The sequence below is a fragment of the Chinchilla lanigera genome, unplaced genomic scaffold (genome assembly GCF_000276665.1).
Source record: "Chinchilla lanigera isolate Chin_1 unplaced genomic scaffold, ChiLan1.0 scaffold00002, whole genome shotgun sequence".
Lineage (NCBI taxonomy): Eukaryota > Metazoa > Chordata > Mammalia > Rodentia > Chinchillidae > Chinchilla > Chinchilla lanigera.
In genome coordinates, this window is record NW_004955403.1 from 11,511,316 (window position 1) to 11,534,855 (window position 23,540).

Genomic DNA, 23,540 nt, shown 5'->3' on the forward strand with positions numbered 1-23,540 from the left:
CATACTTAAAATATTGAGGAGGGGCAACATTTTGCTAGATAGTTTCTAACTTCATTCCAACATAAACAGTTTATCTCTGTGCTGAATTTACAAAAAGGATTAAACACAAAAAGAACTGTTCCTTACATGCAAAATTCTTTGTTCCAACATGAAACACTAGGTCCATATTTAATAAAAACTGCACATCTGTTTAATTTGGCTAAGAGAGAAAATGTACACTGAAGAAAGATGTTATTGTATCCTTCTAATAATGCAAGTCCGTATCAAAGGCACTTCCATAGAGCACTTAACTCCTTAACCTTTTCCAAATTGTCTTTATTCCTGCTGCTTTTAATAAATCTTTCTGTATAAGACCAACAAAAAGCCTCCTCTAAAATGTAAACCTTAACAGTATTTCAAAAAAAAAAAAAAAATCAACTCCATACTGACCCAAAATGTTTATCTCTTCTGTGGATTAGGGTAATGATAGTAAATTACGCAAATGCCTTTCTTTAAGTTCTTTGGGATAATACAGAAAGTAGGAGAGTTATCTGACCAATTAGATGTTTCAGAAGTAGTTACAGGAAAATATTGGCTGAAGTCTAATGTCTCAAAGGAAAAAGATGTTTTCTTCCATTGTACATCTACCTACAATGTTACTAAAGCTGATGCGGCTGTTTTGGTTCTTTCAACTTGTTTAGGTTGCTCGAGTTTCTATGCTGCTTCTGTACTGAACAGTAGAAGATGATAAAGTAATTTAGTTTCATTATTTTCCCACTAAGGGGAAGGTAAAGATGTTTCAGACATGTCTTCATGGAAATTTTTAAGAAAAATAGGGTGGCTTGACTTTAATTAACAAGAGCTTTTATTTTTAGGACAATGAATGATACTTCAGAGTTGAAGACATATAATTAAAAACAAATATTGAATGTGTTCACACTGAATTCTGTGTATGATAAAAAAAAGATTTTTATACAATACTTCTAAAGCCAAGGAGGAAACGTTGCAAAAGCTACAAGTGATATAAAGAAAAATTTATATCTCTCCTGAAATTGAAACCCTTTTCCTGAAAAAATGTCCTTTCTTTCAAAAATGGAAACATCTGTGTATACTTAGTGTCCTGAAAATATTTCTGATCTTCAGAAAAATGGCTTTTCTTTTTCTGCTCATCAAGGTGAAACATTTGTTTTCTTTATCTCCATGAATCTCATTAACATTTTGCTGTTCACAAACAACTCTCAAATCATTTTTTAAGTCAAGTCTGATACCCTTTCAGTCAGTAAGGTAGGGTTTCCGAAACAGAGTATTTCAAAATGATTTTTAGGGGCTGGGGATTTAGCTCAGCGGCAAAAGCGCCTGCCTGGCAAGCGCAAGGTCTTGAGTTCGGTTCCCGGTACCAGAGAAAAACCAAAAAAAAAAAAAAAAAAAAAAATGATTTTTAACTTACAATAGCATGAGTTTTGTCTTATTTTGTTTTGTTTTTTTGGATTGGTTAAAAAAAAAAATCCTTCATAGCTAAGGTCACTTACTCCTTGAGGGGAGGAAAAAAGATTAAAAATAAAAATCCAGTACAGAGTATTCATTTGTCAAATTTCTCTATAACAAATCAATACCTTATTTATTCTGTGACGTTACATTCAAAAACAACCCCATCTAATGACCAAGAAGCTTCCTGCCCACTTTATATGAGTGTAGAGTTTACTTTTGGGGTGATACAATACACATGCTATTTAGCTCAAACAAAGAAAATGTTGTTTGGTCTTTAAACTCTAGGATAACCAGTCCAAACCTGTATCAAGTTGGTTTTTAAGTCTAGGCAGAGGAGGATGTAACTGTAACATTTCACAAGGATGATGCCTGGGGAAGAGTTTCATTTCTAAGTGTTCCACGGGGTAGTCGGCCAGGCAGAGGCAACATCTGGGGGAGCAACTTTGGGAGTTCGTGTTTCACTGTCTTACTCTTACAAGAGTCAGTACCAAATTGGCGAACAGGTAACTAACATCGACACTACTTTACATTTTGAAAACTAAATACTTCAAATTCATCACTCAAAAAGAAACGAAAAGGTCAGAAACAGCATTCCTTGGAATCTTCCTCTCTGATGACTGAATTACCATTCTGTGGCTGACTCTGCTTGAGATGTGTCCAGGGACCATAAGATGGGTCAGTCTCAATTTCTGAAGAACTCCATACCGCAATTTACAAGAAGCAAGAACACACAGCTCAAGAGGCAGGAACACAACCTCCCCTGGAGCTAATTGATGGGAATCAGTGGACGTTCCTCTCGTTTCTTCCAGATGTTCGTCTTGCTATCTCTTTTGGCTAGTGGTGGTCTGCCCCTCTTCTTAGTAGGGGAAGTGTTGGCTTCAAAATCTTCAACAGTGCTTTTTCTTCCTGGGGACTCTTCCCCAGGGTGCTCCATGATAACGCCACTCCCTCCATCCAAGATGTGCCGTAAAGCCGGGTCCTCCGGCGAGCAGACAGTGGTCCCACTCTCGCTGCTGCTCAGGTCTAAGTCTTCTAAGTAGAGGATCTTGGGCTGGTGCATGCTTTTGATGAACGTTTTCTCCCTCTCAAGCTTCCTGCTCGAGTGATGCTCATTCATATCCACCCCCGAGTCTAGACTTGTGTCATTGCTCTGGGTTCTCTTGCCCTTTTTCAGGTCTATAAAGGAGTGCCTCACTTGCGCAACTGGCTTGCCATCAAGAGACACAAACCAAGCTCTGGGGTGAGGGGAGGGCTTTCCTTTGGACAGCTCCAGGAGGGTCTGTTCCGAAATCCCCTGAAGTTCTGAGGAAAACGGAGTCATTACAACAGCTTCATTCAGTGTTCCAGGCACAGAGACGGATTCCAGCAAGCTGTTGGAATACCGGCTCCAGTCTGAAGTCTGTGACGGCAGACTCTGCTGACCTTCCAGTACGATGTCCTCCTCTCTGGCATCTGGAGGCTGGGCGTGAGAATGCATTGGCATTTTGGGCAATGTCTGTGTAAAGTTCTCTCTGTTTACTGGTTCCATCAGTTGGCCATAGACTAACTGTCCCTTTCTTGGCAAGGTAGCCGACTTCGCAGCATGTAACTGCTCTGGAGTGGAGAAAAGGTCAGATGTCTGCAGGATGGCAATGGGCTGGCTGTAGATATGCATAAGCTGGTCGGAAATCTGGGAGCACCCATACCCTTCCTCACCCCCTGTGAGATAACGCTTTTCCTCGGGAGCGCCACCTAATGATGAAGACAGGTTGTTGTTCATGTGCTTAGGTTGCTTGGTCCCCATACTGGACTCCAAAGACTGTATTGGTTTTCTTGGGTAACTATTTTGATTGGCTGATAGAAATGAAACATCTTCATTGTAGATTTTAAAATTATCCCGAGTTTTCACCATGGAAACTCTTTCGTCTGTCTCTGCCTTCGCCGGTTCCTTCTTTTGAGGACTGTATGAAGAGTTTTGGGCATTGAAAAACTGTGACTTATCCTCAGATTTTAATGCAACTTTGACCGAACTAATGTGATTAATGTGTGTTGTTGAAGTTGTCTGGTCTCTTTTGAGGACTTCAAGTTTAGTGATGTTTCTTTCTCTTTTTGGTGGAGCACCACACTTATCCCTACAATAGAAGAGAATACAAACTTATTCAAAAGTTATGATCTAGCAGCCTTAGCTTTGTAAATGAACCCCACAATATGCATACCACCTATGCAGTGCTACTGTTAGGATATAATGCTTTTGATCTCTGATCAAAATGTAGTCTTCTATCTGAAAGACTACATTCATTTCTACAAATAAACTTTGCAATACATGGAATGTACTGAAGTGGCACTATAATTTGGTATTTTCTGTATTTATACACATTGATTAATGGTGTTCTTACCTGCAGTAACAAAGGAGTACAGCAAAAAATCCAATGACAATGATGATTGTTCCTCCCAATATGGCCGTAAGAAACACTGTGTGGTAGGTGGTTATGTCCTTGGAATCTTCATTTATACCTGAACCTCCAAGGTTCAATATAAACAGGGGGGAAAAAGAGAAAATACTCTTTTAGGTCAAATGGCTAAGTCAAATCCTGGATGAGGCAGCCTACGTGTATAGAGTTCTGTTCGCTTCTCTCACAGGGCAGTCTTCCCTGTGGATGAAGTGTGCCTTCCTTACCCTTCGGGATTAATCAAAGGACTTGCTCTGATCAAATGCAATGTAAATGAGGTTGCAAAGTGTGGCCCTATCCTCCTGCTAAGGCACTGTAGTATGGGAAAAGGGCACCCCAGAGAGTCACTATTCCTTCACCTTGGGTTCTGGAATGAGAAAATAAGTTGGACTGAACCAAGCCAAGCGCACAATACAGCAGCCAACTCAAAGCACTTGTGCAACATGAAGAGCAAATCAGTGCGTGCTGCAGTCAGCCACTGAGATAGCAGGGCAGCTTGCCACTCCAGCAGTGGCCTTTTTATGTGTTCTTTATTCATGCATATTAATTACACAGGAAAATGGGTCTGGTTGTGGCACATTCACACATGCGTATAACATACTCCGATGACGCCATCCCATGTTCCCTCTCACCCCCTCCCATCCCCCTCCGCTTCCCTAATAGTTTCTGATGGCTGTGTGTGATAGAAATTACTACGTGGATGCTGAGATGCTACTGTACCAGAAACCTAAAATACGTGACACTGGCTTCTGGATCAGGCAGCGTGCAGTGAGGAAACCGTTTCCAGAGGCAGGAAAAACGATGGCCCAAACTGTCATGGCAAAATATTTGATCAACTGGGAGAAATATTTCTAACTAATTGGACCTTTATGTTAAGGATTTTTGAGATAGATTGCCGGTAGCAAGTTTTACTAGTTGCATTTCATTAGAAAAAAGGAGAAATGCTGAAGATAAAGTCGAAAAGAATTTGCCAGAGCAAGAAGGGATGTGAAGAATAGAGCGAATCCAAAAATTCTGAGACTTGAAAGATTAGAAGCTGCCACCCCACCTGCCTGGGTCATACAGTTATGGAGACACCATGATTTCAGGCAGACCGAGCCCAGCAAGAGCACAGGGGACCCATTGTCCTCCTACTATGACAGTCTTCACAACCAGATGCACGCGCGCGCGCACACACACATTCACACACCCCTGCTATCATGGTTGGCTTCACCGCAACAAAAGCTAGCCCGTGCAACAGGATGATCAGCGGTGCTATTGGGCCACTCTTCTCGAGGTAATCTGCTTTCATATCACTAAGCCTTCATCTTCCTCAGAAAAGGATGTAGTGTATAACAGTCCACTTGTCACTATCAGTTAAACTCTAATGCATATTTGGGAGGAGAAGGATGGGACAACTGATTTCTTTGTCCATCTCTACCTCGAGAAAATGTCCACAATTAAGATCCCAACTGCACCGAGGACCCTGGGAGAGCCTGGAATACCATCAGGTTGTAAGTGTATCCTTCATATTCTGCATCACCTAATTTGATAGAAGTGACATAACAATGGTAATATTAATAGGTTTGGGGAAGCGGCACTGTGGTTATTCATATAGATTCTGGAGTTTTGGGACAGCTTCATGTCTTCATATCTCAGCTCCACTCTCTGGAGAGCAGCAATAAAAAAGTCATATATAACTCATATGGGCCACTGGGGATTATATGAACTAATAATCATGAGGCACTCAGAACAGTGCTTGGCCTTGATAAGCACTCAGTTAGTGTTCTCTGAGACTGTTACCGCATGAAAGCTTAAGGTTGTACAACAGGTACTCTGGTACTGGCTATTTTCATAGCTGGTAACTGATAATACAGTGTGTACCATATGTAATAGACAAATAAGCACAGCACTGTGTAATATAAAATTTCTTTAGGTAAATTTCTTAAAAAGCTCTAGTAACTTAATTCTATCTGCAGAATATCATGCAGGACCAAGCACTGTAATAAAGTCTGACTATAGAAGGAGTCCCTGAAAAGTACAGGGTATGTTTCAATTTTTTTAAACTTTATTTATAGTAAAGACATACCACCAAGAATGATGGCATAAATGAGGGGGAATATTCTGAGGGGAATTTGTGGCAATGTGTCTTTACTGGAGAAATCTTTTGTGTGGGGGACCCCTCCCCAACCCCAAACACATATACATTGGTGTCAGAAATATTCTGTGATGAATAGAATAGTTCATTTGTCCCTTTTCAGGGATAATCACATCTGTTGAATTAGACATGTGATAGTGATGCTTCTGAGCCATCTATTCCACCATCTGTCCCAGCCAAATCAACACTGCACTGAAATTCATATGCTGAAGTCCTAGACCCCAGTGCAAGTGAGTTAGTTTCAGGGCCTACAGGAGGTGATACAGGTTACGTGTGAAGTCATGAGGGTCAAGCCCTAACCAAATAGGAAAGATGTCATTGCAAGAGGAGAGAAGGATTCCACAGCTACACTGAACACACACAGGTCACTGCAAGAAGACCACCAAGAGTAGCCTCGTCAACCCTGCTCTAAGACTTTCAGCTTCCAAACTGTGAGGAAACAGAATTTCTGCTCTTTACACCACCCAGCCTCTGGTACTTTGCTATGGTAACCTGAACAGATGAATACCAAGCCAAGCCCCAGGTTAAAAACAAAGAACCTAACACTCAGATGGGTGAATACCTATTTCAAGCTCACACCATAAATTACAAGCAAAGCCAGAGCTGCTTGCAAGTTATCCATCCCTCTAGCAGTGCCGTGTTGCTTCAGCCAGGATATGTTTGCAGAATAGACTGCTCTAAAGCATCGCTAGGAGGTGTCTCATTCAAGCTAAGTGAGAGCCCCACAGTTCTGTTTGAGTACTGGGGCCCACACGAAATCTTTCCCAACAGATAAGCTAGAACAGAACTTCCACCTCTTTTAGGAAATGATATTGGCTTTTGCAATTCATAAAACCATCTTATGAAAACTGGTTATTTCAGGTATATTTTTAGTGGAAGTATATTTCTCTAGAAAACCCAAGTGCTCCTTGAGTTATTTTTATTTAAAAGGGAGTAACTTAGATTTAGTTGAGCTGAAGTATCAATAAATATTAATTGTGGCTTTTTGTGAATATTTCATTATAGTTGCAAATCTAAAACAGGATAAGGCCAGACAGCTGGCAAAACTATGTGGTACTTTGCATTATAAAGAACAAAGGTAACCGCCCTCTGGGTTCTGAATAAATAACCTTGTAAGAACTAACTTCAAAGAGAAATAAAAAGAATTATCCTTCTTGATTGCATTGGCTAATGTCTCCTATTTCTTCTAATAGGATTCTAAATGTTGGTTTCCTTGAACAAAACCTTATTTGATTGCATGGTTTAAAATTTAAAATGAAGATGAAAATCCAACTGGATTTTTAAAAACTTTCTTGGCAAAAACTGAGTCTTCAACATAAAAGACAGTTAAAGTTAGAGCACAGAATACTGCAGAGAGACGAATGTAAAATATCTTCCACATCCTGGATCCGGGCGCACCCTGGGGCTGTCACTGACCAGCACGAAATAGTCAGGTAGCAGCGGTCTCTCAGCTGGGAGTGGAAATACTTGGAAAACCAAAAGCGTCATCTCTGCCATATGACTGAAGATGGGAGAATGATGTCCACCTTAACTTTCAACCCCAAATCCTCACTAAATGGACCCTAAAAGTTTTGCTTTGTTTTTATTCTGTAAATACCTAAGCCTATGAAGAGGAGGACAATGAGCAAAGAAACGCTGAGAGCAAGCACGGCGGGTGGTAGGGGAAGTGAAGGAGAGCTCCATTTACACCAGCAAACACGCAGAGGACCCGCAAAGTAGGAGCAGGCAGCGAGCGGCGCAGTCGGTCTGGACCACCACTCACTAAGATGCAATGGATAAAAAAGGCAGTGTTTGAAATTTTTGAGAAATTTAATCAATGAGGGTTTCCTGAGGCTCAAATTATCTTAATAACGTGATGCTATCAAATGTCAGTAAAGGAAGTTTCATTTCTCCTAGAATATGGTGGCTCATCCCTGGTAGATAGTTCTTGGATTTTGGCCCCCGGCTCCCACGCCCTTCCGTCCCAAACAGTTTTCACTGGGTTTACCTTCCACCTTCTCTTCAAAGCAGTCTGGAAACAATCAAGAGCCTTCCACCCTCCCACCCCACAGACCCAGGGATGTGCTCACAATGCAAGGACAGGTCAAGCGGACGCTGGGCCCCCAGAGTGGGCAAGAAGAGGACGATGGGAAGACTAGAGAAGACGAGGTTCAGCCATCACCCCAAAGACAGCCAAGCCGGCCTTCTCACCGGCCTCAGGAGCTGCAGCGATCCTCGCCTCTTTCCATCCAGTTCATCAGCCTCCCCTACGAACCTGTAAACTCCCTGTACACTTTTCACCTTTGCATAAATTACCCAAATTCTGCTTCTATCGCTTGTAACCAAAACCCCTTACTGATTTGGACAGAATTCACTTGCCACAAAAGTACACTATTACGGTTTAGATCTAAAGCGGTCCCCAAAGCCGCATGTCTTCAGAAGGTGACTGCATTATGGGGGCTTATAGCAGACTTGCTGCTAGGAGGTGGGTCTGGCCAGAAGAGGGAGTCGCTGTGGGTGTAGCCTGCAAGGGTCAACCTCCCTTCCCAGCTCCCTCATGGACCCTGTCTGCTTCCTGGATGCCAGGAGGTGAGCCGCTCCTCCTCCTCCGCGAGGCCCCTCTGCCAGGCCGTCCTGCCTTCACACAGACTAAGGCCTGAAACTCCGAGACAATATAAACCTCTCCTCCTTTCGGTTGTGGGTGTTGGGTACTGAGTCCCAGCAACAACAAACAAAATGACTGATTCATACACTAAGTAAACACTCACGTGAACAAACGTCACTCTTCACAGATCCATCAGATATTATAGCTATCAGGGTCCTCAGAGTTCACGGGCCTTAGTGTGTTCATATATACATTTTTAAAAAACAAATAAAGAAAATGTAGTGTATATACACAACGTAATATTATCCAGCCGTAAAGAAAAATGAAACCATGGCATATGCAGGAAAATAGATGGAACTTTAGACCATAATGCCATGAAATAAGTCAGATGCAGAAAGGTAGATAGCACATGATTTGTCTTACATAAGAAACCCAAAGGAAAGATGCTAGGAAATGGTATCTTTTTGGGAATAGGGAAGGGGATGGGGGCAGATAAGGGAGAGGGTGAGAAAATGAATCAAAAATGGTTAAGATGTGTCATACGCATGTGCAATTTCCCCAAATGAACATCAGTACTCTGCATGCAAACATGCACTGATCAAAAAGAAAAGCTGAGATTAAGGGTCTTTTCCAGCCTCATATGGCCAAGAAGTGACAACGCCTAGAATGAAATATAGGTCAGGTGATATAAATTGCAGCATGATATCTGTATTTATTTTTAAAATTTTTCCATTATTCAAGTACCTCTAGTTCCTGGAAGTGGAGCTGCTACCCAGTAACCCAAATGCGGTGCATCATAGGTCCAAATTAAATGATTGTCCTGTTCTTTGACCACTCCTCGGCCTGAATTCACCCAAGCACCTAAAGAGGAAGGCAAATTAAATGTACCAGTTATAATTATGTATCTTTAGAGCTGACAGGACTTTGCTAATGGTCATGTAAATAATATTTGCAGGGCTTTTTCAAAAACTATGAATACCACAATATATTGTCATAGAACAGTGTATGGTAAATAGAAAATCATTATTTATAGTACAGTACATAGTACACAACACAGAACAATTTGAATGATTTGTTATAGCCAGAAGAAATAAAACCATTATAAATGAACTAAGGATGTGGCACATTTGGAAAAATCATTTCTGTCTAATTGATTAAATTGTGCATACTGAGACATCTCCTAAGTGTGTGAATAGTGAAATTCTAGTTCATCTCAGATAGTTATTTATCACCTGTTCTGGGATTTTAATTAAATACTATAGTGTTTATTTTATAGCATTATTAATTTATTTAACATTGTTTTTATTCTAGTGCTGTTGATTTAGTTCACTAGAATTCTTTTAAACTGCAAAAGCTGCTAACTAGTTTAATAAAATATCGCCCTCCACAGAGAAAAGAATTCAGTAAAACCTATGTATTTCATAAAGTTTTATGTGCAAATAAAAACAGCTATTTATAAGTTTGGTGTATGTTCGTATTTTGACTCATTGTTGTAATAAATTATTTACAACATGTAAAACAGTAGTTTGCTATTTTTAATTGACATATTTGCATATATTTCAGGGTAAAATATAATTTGATACATGTACGCAACGTATAATGATTAAATCGAAGTAATTTGCATTTTCATCTCAAATATTTAACATTTCTGTATGTTAGCAATCTTTGGATCCCCTTTCTACTTTTTTTGAAATATATTATAAACTGTTGCAGACAATAGTTATGCTAGTAACTAGGGTGCTACAGAACATGAGAACTAACTCCTCCTACTGAAGTGGTTTTCATACTTCCATTCTCTTAATCACATACTGTTTCTCTTTTCATGAAATCAGTCTACGTTATTTAATTGCTTTAATCAGGCTTTTAGATAAAGTCACATTGCCTTTGAAAACAAAAATTTAACAGGAAAAATTTTTTTAAAAATGTTCTGCCTCAAGATGTTGGCAGCATAAAAAATACAAGAAAATGTGAATAAATAACACTCTTTCTGACATAATGTATTGGCATCATATCTGTCTATAACTATTTCGGATTAATCAAAATCAGGTCCATTTTGGTTAGTAATAAATTCTAGGATGGAACCTTGAATTCTTCACAAGATTCCCACCTCGCTAACGTACCTGTGCTCATGTCGAAGGTCCAGGCGGGGATGCGATCCCCTGCGCTTACATCATTCGTGTGCAGAAGAGGAAGCGACACTTGGATGGAGCCATCCACTTTTAATTCTTTTCCTCCCGAATATATTTTCACACATATCGCAGCAAGAGGGGTCAACTCAATGTTTTCAAAACCTAAAAAAAAGACCAAAAAAAAAAAAAAAAGGTGTATGTTTTCTGGAATAAGTGTAAAATCCCATCATTCTCTTCGATTTTCAATCATGTCAGCCTAAGATATTAAAGCTACTGACTCTGGAAAATATATATTCCCAATATTTCCTGATATATAACTCAGAAAGGGTAGCTAATATGCATAAAAAGGAAAATTACAATAGCTGACTCCAGTCTGTATGTTTGGTTCTTTTCAATATCTCTGCAATCACTGTTCCCCCAGCTCAGCAGTCGGTGCGACTGAACAAGAAGTGAAACTACGAAAAGGTTTGTATAAACGTCTTTACAGCCAATTCCCATTTTAAGTGTATTTTTAACTTGCAACAATTATAATAATTGCAACCATTTTCTATACTTAGCTTACTTGTTTTGAATCAAATGAAATTTAATGAATTAAAACAAAATGAGATTTTCTTTAATTTGAGATAATGCAGGGCCAAGGACTTTCGTGCAACCATTCTTTCAGTGGATAAGAGAATTGCTTAGAAACATTTAATAGCTATGAAGATTTATGTTTTAAAATTGACAAGTATGTTCCAAATCTTAAATGAATGTCAAATCCCTGAATAAAATGCATCTGACAGAAGATTTATGTAGTAAAGTTTCTTACAAATATGGTTATATTATGCACAAGTTACTAAGTACCTGGTTTACTGAGAGTAATTCCAGTTGTGTACTGAAAATTGTTCACTTTCAGAAACTGTTGTAGAACCGTAAGATAGCCAGTAACGTTGCTAATGTGATGGTTCTCAGGAAGTTTAATTAAAGCTTTTGAAAACTGAACACTTGGTTGAGATTTGGCATCTGCAGAAAGGAAACCTCATTAACAAACACAAACAACAAATGTATTTGCATAGCATCGTTGGTCAGGGCATTTTACGTTAACAGAAGCGGAAGTAATTATTGCTAAAAGCCATGAACATCTTGTATAATTATGACTTTAAATCCAGAACTGGTTAAGTGAGAAATCTCTCCCCTCCTTTAGATCACACAAAGCACCTTTACAGTAAAAACTGCTTGATCCTGTTGCCCAGAATGTCTTCACGTTTTTTGGGTTTCACTTTAGGGCACTTATAACCCGCATGGTTTGCTTGGGCTTTCCTCTCTGTAAAACTTGAGCTAGTGGTGGCTGCCGGAATAGGCTGAAACCAACAAAAGCATCTCATTCTTCTCCTGGCCCAATTTGTCCCACAATGGGCCTTCTCCCCAAGCCAGTTAACGAGATGTGAATTTTGTGTGCACTTGGACAGAAAGCTTGTCCCACCCCCGTCGGATTTTCTGGGAGCAGGTCTGACTCCGGGAAAGCCCTCCTGTGACCACACTGAGATCCTCTTTGAAAAGCAAGCCAACATTCAAAAAGTGGAAAAATTTTAAAATGCAGAGAAAAACTAGATTGCAAAGTTTAAAGTTGATCCTACTATCTTAAAAGAAAAAGTCTCCCTTGGGCTCCAGCTGCTTAAGACCATATTTTCAGCAACTTGCACGAGACACTGTCTTTGACTATAGACAACCACATACCAAAGCAGATAGGTTTCCCTAGCAGAGAGCTAACTATGCACTAAAGGTTTTCCAAATGTCAAGTACTCAATTTGTGAATATCATCTCCCTTCAGTAATTTTGAACGGATTATCTAGCATTAATCAGTGACAACACAGATATATCTGTAACCACTAGATTTTATGTAACAACTCAAGGTTCAACTTGTAAATCTTTAAAATTAAAAAATAATCAAAAACATCATCTTTTGGTTGGAATCTTATTAAGATCACTCATAAAGGCAGAAAAATCATTTAAATTATTAGGATGAAAGAGTATCAATTTTTAAAGAGTTACTTTATAATAAATAATAGAATAATGTAAGACATCAATTTCTAGTTTTTTTGTGTGTTAAGCCAAAAGAAAACTGAAAAACAAATAGCTAATTTAAAGCACCCAAATATATACATATAATGTATATATACACACTACATATAACTTACACTTTAAAGTATGCAAATTATTTATGTAGACCACAAAAAGTTCTTATAAAAGAAAACATACACTCTATGAAAAATACCTAGCTGAGTTTCTCAAAGGTTTGTATATTCCTAATGCTTCCAATTTCTCCTGCTTTGTAGGAGCATGCCACTGTACAAAATGAACACCTTCCTGATCAAACACAGAATGGGAGTTCCAGAGTGAAGATGTACATTTTCTACAAAAAGACTTAATGCCATCAGAAACATCCACTCTTTTTTCCCTCAGCCACAGGCCACTTCTTAAGGAAATAAGGGGACAGTAACCAGAAGTGCCCTGAACATTCTCGAGGGCTCATGATGTCCTCATGAGGACCTGCTAGGCAGCCCAGTACTGCCCAGATAAATGCACTCCTCACTGCTTGGTGTGTGGCAAAAACTGGGTACAGGACGTGTTCACAGTAGCCCATTTCATGTACACCAGCAGCAACTATGATTTATACTGTATAATAAATTTATAATTTATAAAACTACAATTTAGATGAAGCGAGGAAGGGACAAGGACATGACAAAACAAGAACAACATGATTTTAAAAAACACTAACATGGAACTCTGGAGAAGCTGATTTCATAAGGGCCTAGCACATAACCTGCAGTCCTTCTGTCAGGTGCATAGTTCCTATTTACTTTCCAACCTTTCACATACAGCTCCACATCTGCCAAAATCAGTGGCTCAAAATTCTGCCAAACGCTCTGACCTCTCAAGAGTAACCGGGTCTTCAGCCTCCTACTCTGTTTTTTTTGTTTGTTTGTTTGTTTTTTTCAAATAACAGTATTAAGGGTTCTTGTTTAATAGCTGCAAAAACAAACAGCTTCTAAAAATAAAACCAACGGTCATAAACAGTTGTTTCTCCATGACTGTGGGAGATGGTTAGCTTTGGTCATCAACCTGAATGGCCTGCGAGAGGAGGAAAGCACACCTCTAGATGCGTCTAGGTGGTCCCTGGGCAGTGACTTTGGGTCTGTGTCTGGCTCTAGCCTCTTTCTCACTCTCTAGCTCTGTCCCATCCCTGCTTCCTTGCTGCCAAACACTGAGTGGCTTTTCTACATCAGGCCCTTCTGGCAGGATGTTTCTGCCTTGGCACCAGCTAACCGTGGACTGAAACCTCGAAAACCATGACTCAGAATAAACCTACCTCCTTTAAGTTGTGTATGTCGGATATTTTGCTCCAGCGATAGGAAAACGTCATGCAATGACTATCTTACTGGACTCTATCTTAAGAGTTTTACGCTTACCAGTCATTTCACCAATACAGAACACAGAAACAAACGAGCCAAACTGCTGTCATTGATACAGGTGTTATAGAATATGTAAGAGTCACAGAATGCCTGAGTTTGTCCTAAGCACTAATTAAGGGCTGCAGGCAGGCAAGGTAAGGATCAAACACTCCTCTTCACGGTTGGTCCAGCTGAATTGGAGGACATAGCTTGAACCAGTACCCAAAGTGAAGTTTGGCAACTTTCTCCCTAGACATACAAATAGGGAACATCATGTCTACCTAGCACATACAAAAACTGCCCAATCTCAGGCCTCTCCCACACAGGAAGAAAGATTTCCAAGAAGGTAGGAATGGACATAACCTGCAATTAGACAGCCTCAAAAGTCTGTGTTACATAAATTCTGTTCCTTCTGCTTCACTGACCACTGAAGCCCTAGTGAGAGACATAATTTAGGAAGAGCGACATACAGAAGCACTTTCCAATATTTCCTAAACTCAAATATTCCCATTTGGGAAGCTAGAACAGTGAATGAGAAAATGATTTCCACTACACGAGACACACATATTAGAGTTTTATAGTAACAAGTTTGACTGAGACTGATTGAAAGTCAATGCTAATTATCAATGATCGATTTAGATTTTTTTCAAGTTATAAGCATTATTGATTCACTTAAATAATAATGACTTTGTTTCCTTATTAGGAAAGAAGTATTGCACTTACCAGCTAATTTTCCAGTAATCAAAACAGTGTCTTCAAACAGCCATATATTCGCTTGGCTTTGCGGGAACAGTGAAAGTGTAACCGATGAATATACTGTGAAATAGAGCACAATGAAAGTATTTAATGTAGGGGAAAGTCTGGCACAAGTGAAGCTCTGTTATAGCGAGTCCTAAAAATTAAAAAAAAAAAAAAAGCAAATTGCTTGTTGGAAAGAACAACTGAAAACGAAGAATGAATATGAAATATGATGGAGAAAAAGTCAGGAGGAATCACTGGACATCACTATTTTAGTTTATTCATCTCCTCTATTGTACAGACTAGTTTTTATCAGGGTGACTAATGATGTTCTATAATGCTGCAGATATAAATCATCAAGGTATGTGTTTAAATAATCCCCTGCTATTTTCTCTATTTAATTATTATTTGTTATTTAGTTTGTAAAAACTTTTTTAAGTTTTTCTTGGCTCCCTGACTCAAGGTTCTCTTCCCTCGTAAAGTAAGATGCTCTTCTGCGTACAGGGTGCTTTGCCAAACCGACTCGGAGTGGGCAGAGGAGAAAACTTAGCACAGCACAGTGGCCAAAGCAGCCCCGAGCAGAAGTGCAGGAGGAGCTGAGCGGTCTGCACAGGTAAGCATTCAAAATAGCCGAGAGGATGAGCAGATCATCTGAAATATGGCTAAATTATTTCAAGAGCTGGGTCAAGAAGCTTCCACAAAAGACCATTTTATGAAGAACAAATCAAATTAACCAATCATACAAAAGGGGAATAACTTTGAAGAGTCCCCAAAACACAAACTCTCATTTTGTATCTCTCCTCTGTGACACAGGAGCACACAAAACGAACAGAAATAACACAGTATCCTGAAACCTCTTAGAAGAGAAAACGCCTTTGCCCAGCAATGCCTTTAGAGAGACTTAAAAGATCTCTAAAGGAAGTACAAGAAGAGGGGAGCACAGAACAAGTATACACTCATGGGTGGACCTGAAGTGAACCGTTCTTTGATCCTTGCATAGGAAAAGAGAATTACCAAATGAAAACATAATTTCAATTTCAGAATACACTGACATTTAGCCTGATTGATGGATTTCTTAAGTTGGAGAGCGGGTGGCTAGGTTGGAGCTCAGACCTCACAATGATTATAAGCAGAGAACTACACATTTGAGTGGTTTTTAGCCAGCAGTAGCTTAAAGGGGACGCCGTCCACAGCTGCAGGAGGCTATAAAACCTGAGAATCGCTGTGAACATCACTAGAACTTACAGTTTAGATTGTTTTACATTTAAACACTTTTTTCTTACTAAAAATGGATAAATATCCATGGTGGAAAAGTTGAAGACACAACAAGAAATAAGAAAATGATGACTGTTTCAAAACTGCCGCAGAGGCAGTAATTAATATTTTAATGTAACTTTCTGTTGGTTTTTCCTATGAGTTAAAGTTTATTAAGATTCTGAAATTTTTAACCCATTTTTTTTGTCTTTTTTGAGACAGGGTCTCGCTATGCAGTTCAGGCTGGCTTTGAGCTCATTTTGCAGCCCGGGCTGACCTCAAACTCACAACAATCCTGCTGCCTCAGCCTCCCAAGTACTGGCATTCTACGTGTGCGCCACCACCCCTGGCAAACACATACTTTAAAATAGTTGCCCAAATAATTTTGCAAGCCCAGAGCCAATGTTCACCACCCTGACTAGTGAGTGAGAACATTGATCCATCTCACTTTGTCAATACTGAGAGTAATCACTGTCTCAGAACTTGCTTATGGCGAAAAATCTAACAGGCATTATTTCTTCAGTGTACAAAGCTTTGATTATTAGGAAGATAAAGTATGTTGCCATGCTTACTCATCATTTATATTTCTTTTCTTTGAAAACTTCCTGTTCATGTACCTTATTCAAGTAGGATTTCACACTTGTTAATGTGTATGAATTCTTTGCACATCAAAGACATCATTCCTTAAGGTTTCAAATATATTTCCAACTTCAGTTGCTTTTTCTGCAGCTGTACCTGCCTAATATTTTAGTTGTGTGGAATGGCAAATTAGCTCTAGTAAACCTTTAAAAAAAAAAAAAGATTACCAGGTATCTTTATACATTTATTCTTGAAGGATTAAAATTTTGCCAGTTTTTTTTCCTTTTTTCTTTTAGCTTTTTTCCAGTACCAGGAATTGAACTCACAACCTTGCACTTGCCAGGCAGGCACTGTGCCGCTGAGCTAAATCCCCAGCCCCTTTTTTTTCTTTTTAAGTGAATTAAGTCTATAAATGAATCTGGCAAAAATTAACATCTTTACAATATCCTGGTTTCCTAAGAAAAATTTATTTGTCCAAATACCCAGGATTTTAGTTTATTTGGTTTTTCTCTAGATATATTAGTCATACTTGGTAATTTTAGTTGTCTTTCATTCAGTGTATTTTGTCTGTTCTTATCATTCTGAGAGGGACTTCTTGTCATTAATTTTCCTAACAAGTTATTACTACCGGTACAGAAGAACATGCACTGATCTGTACTAACGCTAATTTTGTCATCAGTAACTGTTGAAACTCCATTGATTCGAGAGTTTTAAGACTGCGATCCGGAGCTGAGAGTGCAGCACGGCAGTGGAGTGCTTGCTTAGTGAGTGTGAGGACCTCAGTTCCGTTCCCAGAACCTACAGAAAGGACTGATGAGCTACAGTTTCCCAGGATAAAATCATTTCAGGAAATACTTGTTTGATCCACTTTTCCTCCCTTTTTCCGTGAATACCTTTCGTGTTTGAAGAACTGCTACGATGTAAAATAATACGAACATCTGTGCTTACTTGATTATTTTAGCAGAATCACCTCTAATATAATTTATAGTTAGTCATGAGTACATGAGATCCTTAGTGTGTTAGGTATTTATTTATGTATTTATTGGTACTGGGAATTGAACTCAGGACTTTGTGCTTGCCAGGCAGGCACTATGCACTGAGCTACATCCCCGGCCCCTTAGTATGCTAGGGATGTCTTCATTATCATGTTTTTTGTTTTTGTTTTGTTTTGTTTTCATTTTTGTTTTTGTTTTCATTTTTCTCACTCTGTAGCCCAGGCTGGCCTTCAACTCACAATGATCCTCCTGCCTCAGCCTCCCAAGTATTGAGATTACCACCTCACCTGGCTTATTATCATTGTTTTTAAAATATTTTTTCTAAGCCAGGCACAGTGGCACACACCTGTAATCCCAGCACTTGGGAGGCTGAGGCAGGACAATCATTGCATGTTTGAGGCCAGCCTGGGCTACAAAGTGAGCTCAAGGCCAGCCTGAATGGCTCAGCGAGACCCTGTCTCAAAAAGACAAAAAATTTAAAAAAATTTTTTTTCTTAATTAAGCATAAATACAGACAACTACTGATATAAGATGGTAGATATAATGTTTTATTAGTATGACATATTAAATTTAAGAGTTTAAGCTGGTATTCTCATAGTCCTACAATCAATAAAAATCCTACCTGGTCTTGACTGGATGTTATATTTGAATAGTGGCAAACTCTTTGCACTCATTTTAGAATTGTTGCATTTCATTACAGGTAAGGTTAATCCATAGGAGCGTGTGTGCGCGTGTGTGTTTTATTGTGTGTGTGAAGGAGCACATGCGAGGGCATCTAGATTTGTATTATCTTTGTTAGGTCCTGCAATAAGAGTATATTACTTTCGTAAAAGATTTGGGATACTTTTTAAAATAATATTTACATTGGGTTTTTGTACCTAGACAACGAGGATGATCGGTTTTTGAATCTAGAACACAATGCTGCAGCGTCATCCAGAATCAAAGCAGTTATTTACAGATGAGAAAATTATTCAGTTACACAACACTTTTATCAATTCTCAAAAGTTATTACGTATTCTTTTTCCTGCCTTATTTCCCTCACGTTTATTTAGAGTAGCCAGATATATTCAGAAGGCTTTTCTAATATTTTGTCAACTATCTCATCTTTATATTTTCCAAAGTATGCCAATATATTTTAATCTTTATTATTTTCTCTTCTCATGTTATCTGAATTCTTCTTTAATTATTTTTCTATCTTTTTTAAATGACTAAGTGTGTTCAGTTTGTCTGTCCTTTGACAAAAAGAGAGACGGATGGCTAACGTGCCCTCCTCCCCATATAAGTTCAGTGCCTTGTGTGGTCCCGCCTTCCCGTTACCCAGTCAGCCACACAAGTCCTGCGGCGCTTTCTTCCAAACGTCCCTTGTGCCCCCATCCTTCTCACTGTCCCTCTCGCTTGCAGGGGACAGAAGCGCTCAGCTGTCCCTGCCCAACAGAAGCACTGCCACAGCTCCCAGCCAGGCTCTCGCAGTCTATGGCAGCCTCGCTGTGTTCCACCCCATTGAGGGCATCAGGCTCCCACAGAACGTGCTCGCTGTGCTCGAGACTCTGCAGAACCCGCCTTACTGGCAAGTATCTCCTGAGACAGTCCTGCATCACCTGGCCCCACGTCACCTGGCCACCCCTTCTTCCTAAACCTTTGGGGACACAGTCCCTCCAAGGCCAGCAGCAGACAAGCTTCCTGTGGGGCAGGGCGCATGCTCCCAATTAATTCAAGCCTCTTCAAAAGAAAAAAAAAATGCCTTTATACTTGGTATTGCCCGATGTTTGTGAACCCTCCCTAAAATTCATGTTGAAACCCTCAGCTCCTAGTTGATAGTATGAAGAGGTGGGCTTGTGGATGATAATTAGGCTCAGAGGGCATAAATGGAATTAGTTCCCTTAAAAAACAACTTCACTGGTCATTCAAGAAATGCAAATTAAAACAACAGTAAGAGTCCACCTCACTATAGAAAGAATGGCAATTATCAAGAAAACAAGCAATAACAAATGCTTGTGGGACTGTGGAGAAAAAGAAACCCTTCTCCACTGTTGGAGGGAGTGTAGACTGGTGCAACCACTGTGGAAATCAGGCTGGAGATTCCTCAAAAAACTAGGATTAGAGGTCCCATTCAACCCAGCTAGTCCCCTTCTGGGTATCTTCCCAGAAGAATTAAAAGCATCACACCACAGTGATATATGCACACCCATGTTTACAAGAGCACAGTATGTCATAGCTAAATCTTGGAAACAACCCAAATGCCCATTAACCAATGAATGAATAAAAAAGGTGTTTTTTAAATATAATAGAGTATTACTCAGCCATAAAGAAAGATAAAATTGAGACATTTATACCTAAATGAATGGACCTTGAGACCATAATCCTAAGTGAAATAAATCAGACACACATGTGTAAATATTGCATTATCTCTCTGGTATGAGAAACTGAAAATGTAAATAAGAACATAAATGTACAATCAGCCAGAGTGGTGGTGCACGCCTATAATCCCAGCACTCGGGAGGCTGAGGCAGGAAGATTGGTGCAAGTTCAAGACCAGCCTGGGCTACAAACTGAGCTTACGGCCAGCCTGAACTGCATAGTGAGACCATATTCCCTGTCTCAAAAATACACACAAATACACAACATGTACAATCAATATTTTGAAATAGGAAGAAACTGTTCAAAAAGAAAGGGAAATAGGGCGGAGGGAGGAAGAAAGGGAAAGAAAAAAATAAGAAAAGAAGGATAAAATGAAAATCAAGCTTTATGAACAGGGAAGGGAAGGGAATTTGAAAAGATGGTAATGGGGGAAAAAAGAGGAATGAAGATACAGCAGGTACAGATACAAATTCCCTGTAATGAATGTGGTCATTACATATCTCTAAATTGTACCAATAAACTTAAAAAAAAACAGGCCCAAAGCAAGTCCTTCATCCCTTCCTTCACGGGGAACAGAGAGGAGGTGTCACCTATACATCAGACAGCGGGCCCTTGAAACACACTGAGCCTCTGCCCCTGGGCCTCCAGACTCCGCAGCTATGAGTGGAGTTTAAGTCACCCATTCTCTGTGGTGTTTAAGTCATCCAGCTTTGGGCATTTTGTTATAGCAGCCCAAACGACTGAGTTAGTTAGATTTCTCCAGACAAACCCTCCGTCTAGCCTTCTCAGGTGGATTTCTCTCAAGCATTCGCATCTCTAGCTCCCAAGAGTGAGATATTCCTAAAAGACTGTGGGGGTCATTTACATTTAGCAAACACAGAACTCTGCTGGGGCGCTTACTGGGCATCCTCCCGGTCCTCCAAGGCAGTGGGGTTAGCACGTAGCCATCTTTATACGCAACAATGGTTAAGCTGAGTCCTAACTTGTAGGGGACTTTTATCAGCACTGCGCCATTGCTCTTAGTCACCGTGGAGTTGGTCTTCGTGTAGTTCACAAACACTTCCACAACCGCTTGACTCAGGTACTGACGGCTGATGATGTCATTCACCTGGACTTTCAGCATAAACACAGACACTGCAAAAGAAAAGGGCCAGAAATCACAGCGGGTTAGGTCCTAGAACGCACGGCACTATCGTTAAAGACACCATTCTACACATCTGAGTAACAAGAAAAAGCTGTCGCTCCATTTGGAAAATACGTACTGGTGGATGGGTAAAGAAACAAGGTAAAAAATTCCAATTTGAATGTATATTATTAATAAAGCACAGTATTATTACCCTGTGGTTTTCTGTTAAAAGGAGAGGATTGAAAAATAGAAAGACAGGGTTGCTTTCTTCAGAAAAGTACGTTTGTGCACAGTCTAATTCTAGTGCTGTCAAGTTGTTACAATTTGGATCAAAAATGTCACCCAAAAGGCTGCTGTCCAGAGGCGGAACTCCTGGGAAGTGATCAGATCCTGGCGGTGCTGACCTCACTGACAGCTTAATCTGTTGAGGAGCTCATAGCTGAACGTGTGGTTAAGAGGTGGAGATTGGTTAGACGGTTAGAGAAAGTGGGTCACTGGAGCTAGGGCAGGGTACATTCCTGTCCCCAGCCTGACTTTCTCTTTTCTCTCCCCTCCTCTCCCTTCTCCTCCTCTGCTCTTCCCTTCTCTCCCCTCCACTTCCTTCCATTTCTTCCTTCTCCTCTCCTCTCCCTCACTCTCCTGCTCTCTCTCGGCTTCAGGACACCACCAGCTAGACAGCTTTCCTCTGTTATGCCCCTCTTCTGTAATAGTCCCTCCTCAAAACCAGCCAACCACGGACTGAAACTTCTAAAACCGTGAACCACAGTAAACCTTTCTTCCTTTAAATTGTATATGTCAGTACTTGGTCCCAGGAACATGAAGCTGCTGAATTCTGAAGTCATATACATTTAATAATAATTCCAAAAGAGTAGAAGTTCCTAGATTAAAATGACATCTCAAAGAATCCCTCAGTACATGGCTAGCTCCTTTATTTTGTGGTTTAGAAAGCAAGGGGTGCTTCTTCGGTACAGATACACAAAATGTCAACAGAAATCTTTCTATAAAATATCAAAAATCAGCGGGGCATTGTGGTGCACGCCTGTAATCCCAGCACTCGGGAGGCTGAGGCAGGAGGATCGTTGGAAGTTCGAGACCAGCCTGGGCTACAAAGTGAGCTCAAGGCCAGCCTAAATTGCACAGCGAGACCCTGTGTCAAAAAGAAAAGAAAAAAAATATATCAAAAATCATTATACATTGACTATATAAAAAGTATACTAATATCAACTGAAGAAAATGAGAATCGAATCTGGTTTCTGCTTAAACTTCTGGCCTTACTCATTTACACATCTTGACAATGTTTTCACTACAATGTGTTCCTTCTTTACCACTCTTTAGACTTGTGACTTGGAGAGAGGTAATTTACCCAAAGTCACAGAAAACTGGAGACTAAAACAACTTTAAGATAATAAAACCAAATCATACGAACAATATGCTTGGCGGTGAACATGCTAATGAGTAATAAAATGTCTTGTTCCACAACTGGACAGCACTTCACAAACATCACAGAATACTGACAGGAAATACGTCCTGAGAACCGGCGTGCTGCTCTACATTTACATAAACAGAACCATTTTCACTTGACAGATTTTTTTTGTCAAGAGCAGGACATCAAAAAATCCTAGTCAATGCTCACTAAGCCATGGTATTGCTAACCAAGCGTCACATGCCTTGCCCACTCTAACTTTGTTAAACCTTAAACCGGCCTTGGGTCAGACACACATTTTTGAAAAAGTAGTACCAATGAATGGCTCAGTCCTAGGGAAACTGCAGTCCAGCAAGTTAAAAATAACATAGTTCCAATCCTTTCAAGAGCCTAAAAATGAGGTTAAATGTTATACAAACACTATACTCAAACACAAACATACTTTAGTGTATGGCCTCTTATATGGCAGTTTTAACCATAGTAACACCTAACGTGTGTTGAAGGGGAACGAGCCACAGCCACCGTGATAATTTGTAGGTGCACAAATCCCTCAACTCATCAAACAACTCTCATTACAGCAATCATGTGTTGTCTTTCTGTTACACACATTGGTAATGGAGCGAGCAAGACTGGAAAAGTCGGCCACAGCTACCCGAGGGCAGGTGAAGGACTCGGACTTCCCCTCCTCCATGCCTGCGCTCTTTCTGCCCTGCACTGCTTCCACCTGATTAGATTCTTAAAAGCAGCCCTTGCCCCCAGCGTGGAGGGTACAGATGGGAAGAAGTGAAGGAAGGAGAAGAGAGAAGCATACCCTGGAAAATCACAGCTTAAAAATAAGTCTCAGTAGTCTACACAAAACGCTTCAATTCCCAGGACAGCACTCTCCCATA

General features: G+C 40.0%; 1 protein-coding gene across 2 annotated transcripts; it reads right to left on the minus strand.

Annotated features, from left to right (window-relative positions):
- Positions 1–1,415: 1,415 nt before the first annotated feature.
- Positions 1,416–21,235, minus strand: Fam171b (family with sequence similarity 171, member B; the record flags this gene model as incomplete). 2 transcript variants are annotated; one of them, XM_013512415.1, is given in 7 exon segments in its annotated part: positions 1,416–3,578; positions 3,843–3,960; positions 9,362–9,478; positions 10,738–10,908; positions 11,590–11,748; positions 14,901–14,993; positions 21,002–21,235. In XM_013512415.1, coding segments are annotated over 7 exon segments (2,237 nt in total), but the record flags the coding sequence as incomplete, so codon positions are not given.
- Between the last annotated feature and the right edge of the window lie 2,305 nt (positions 21,236–23,540).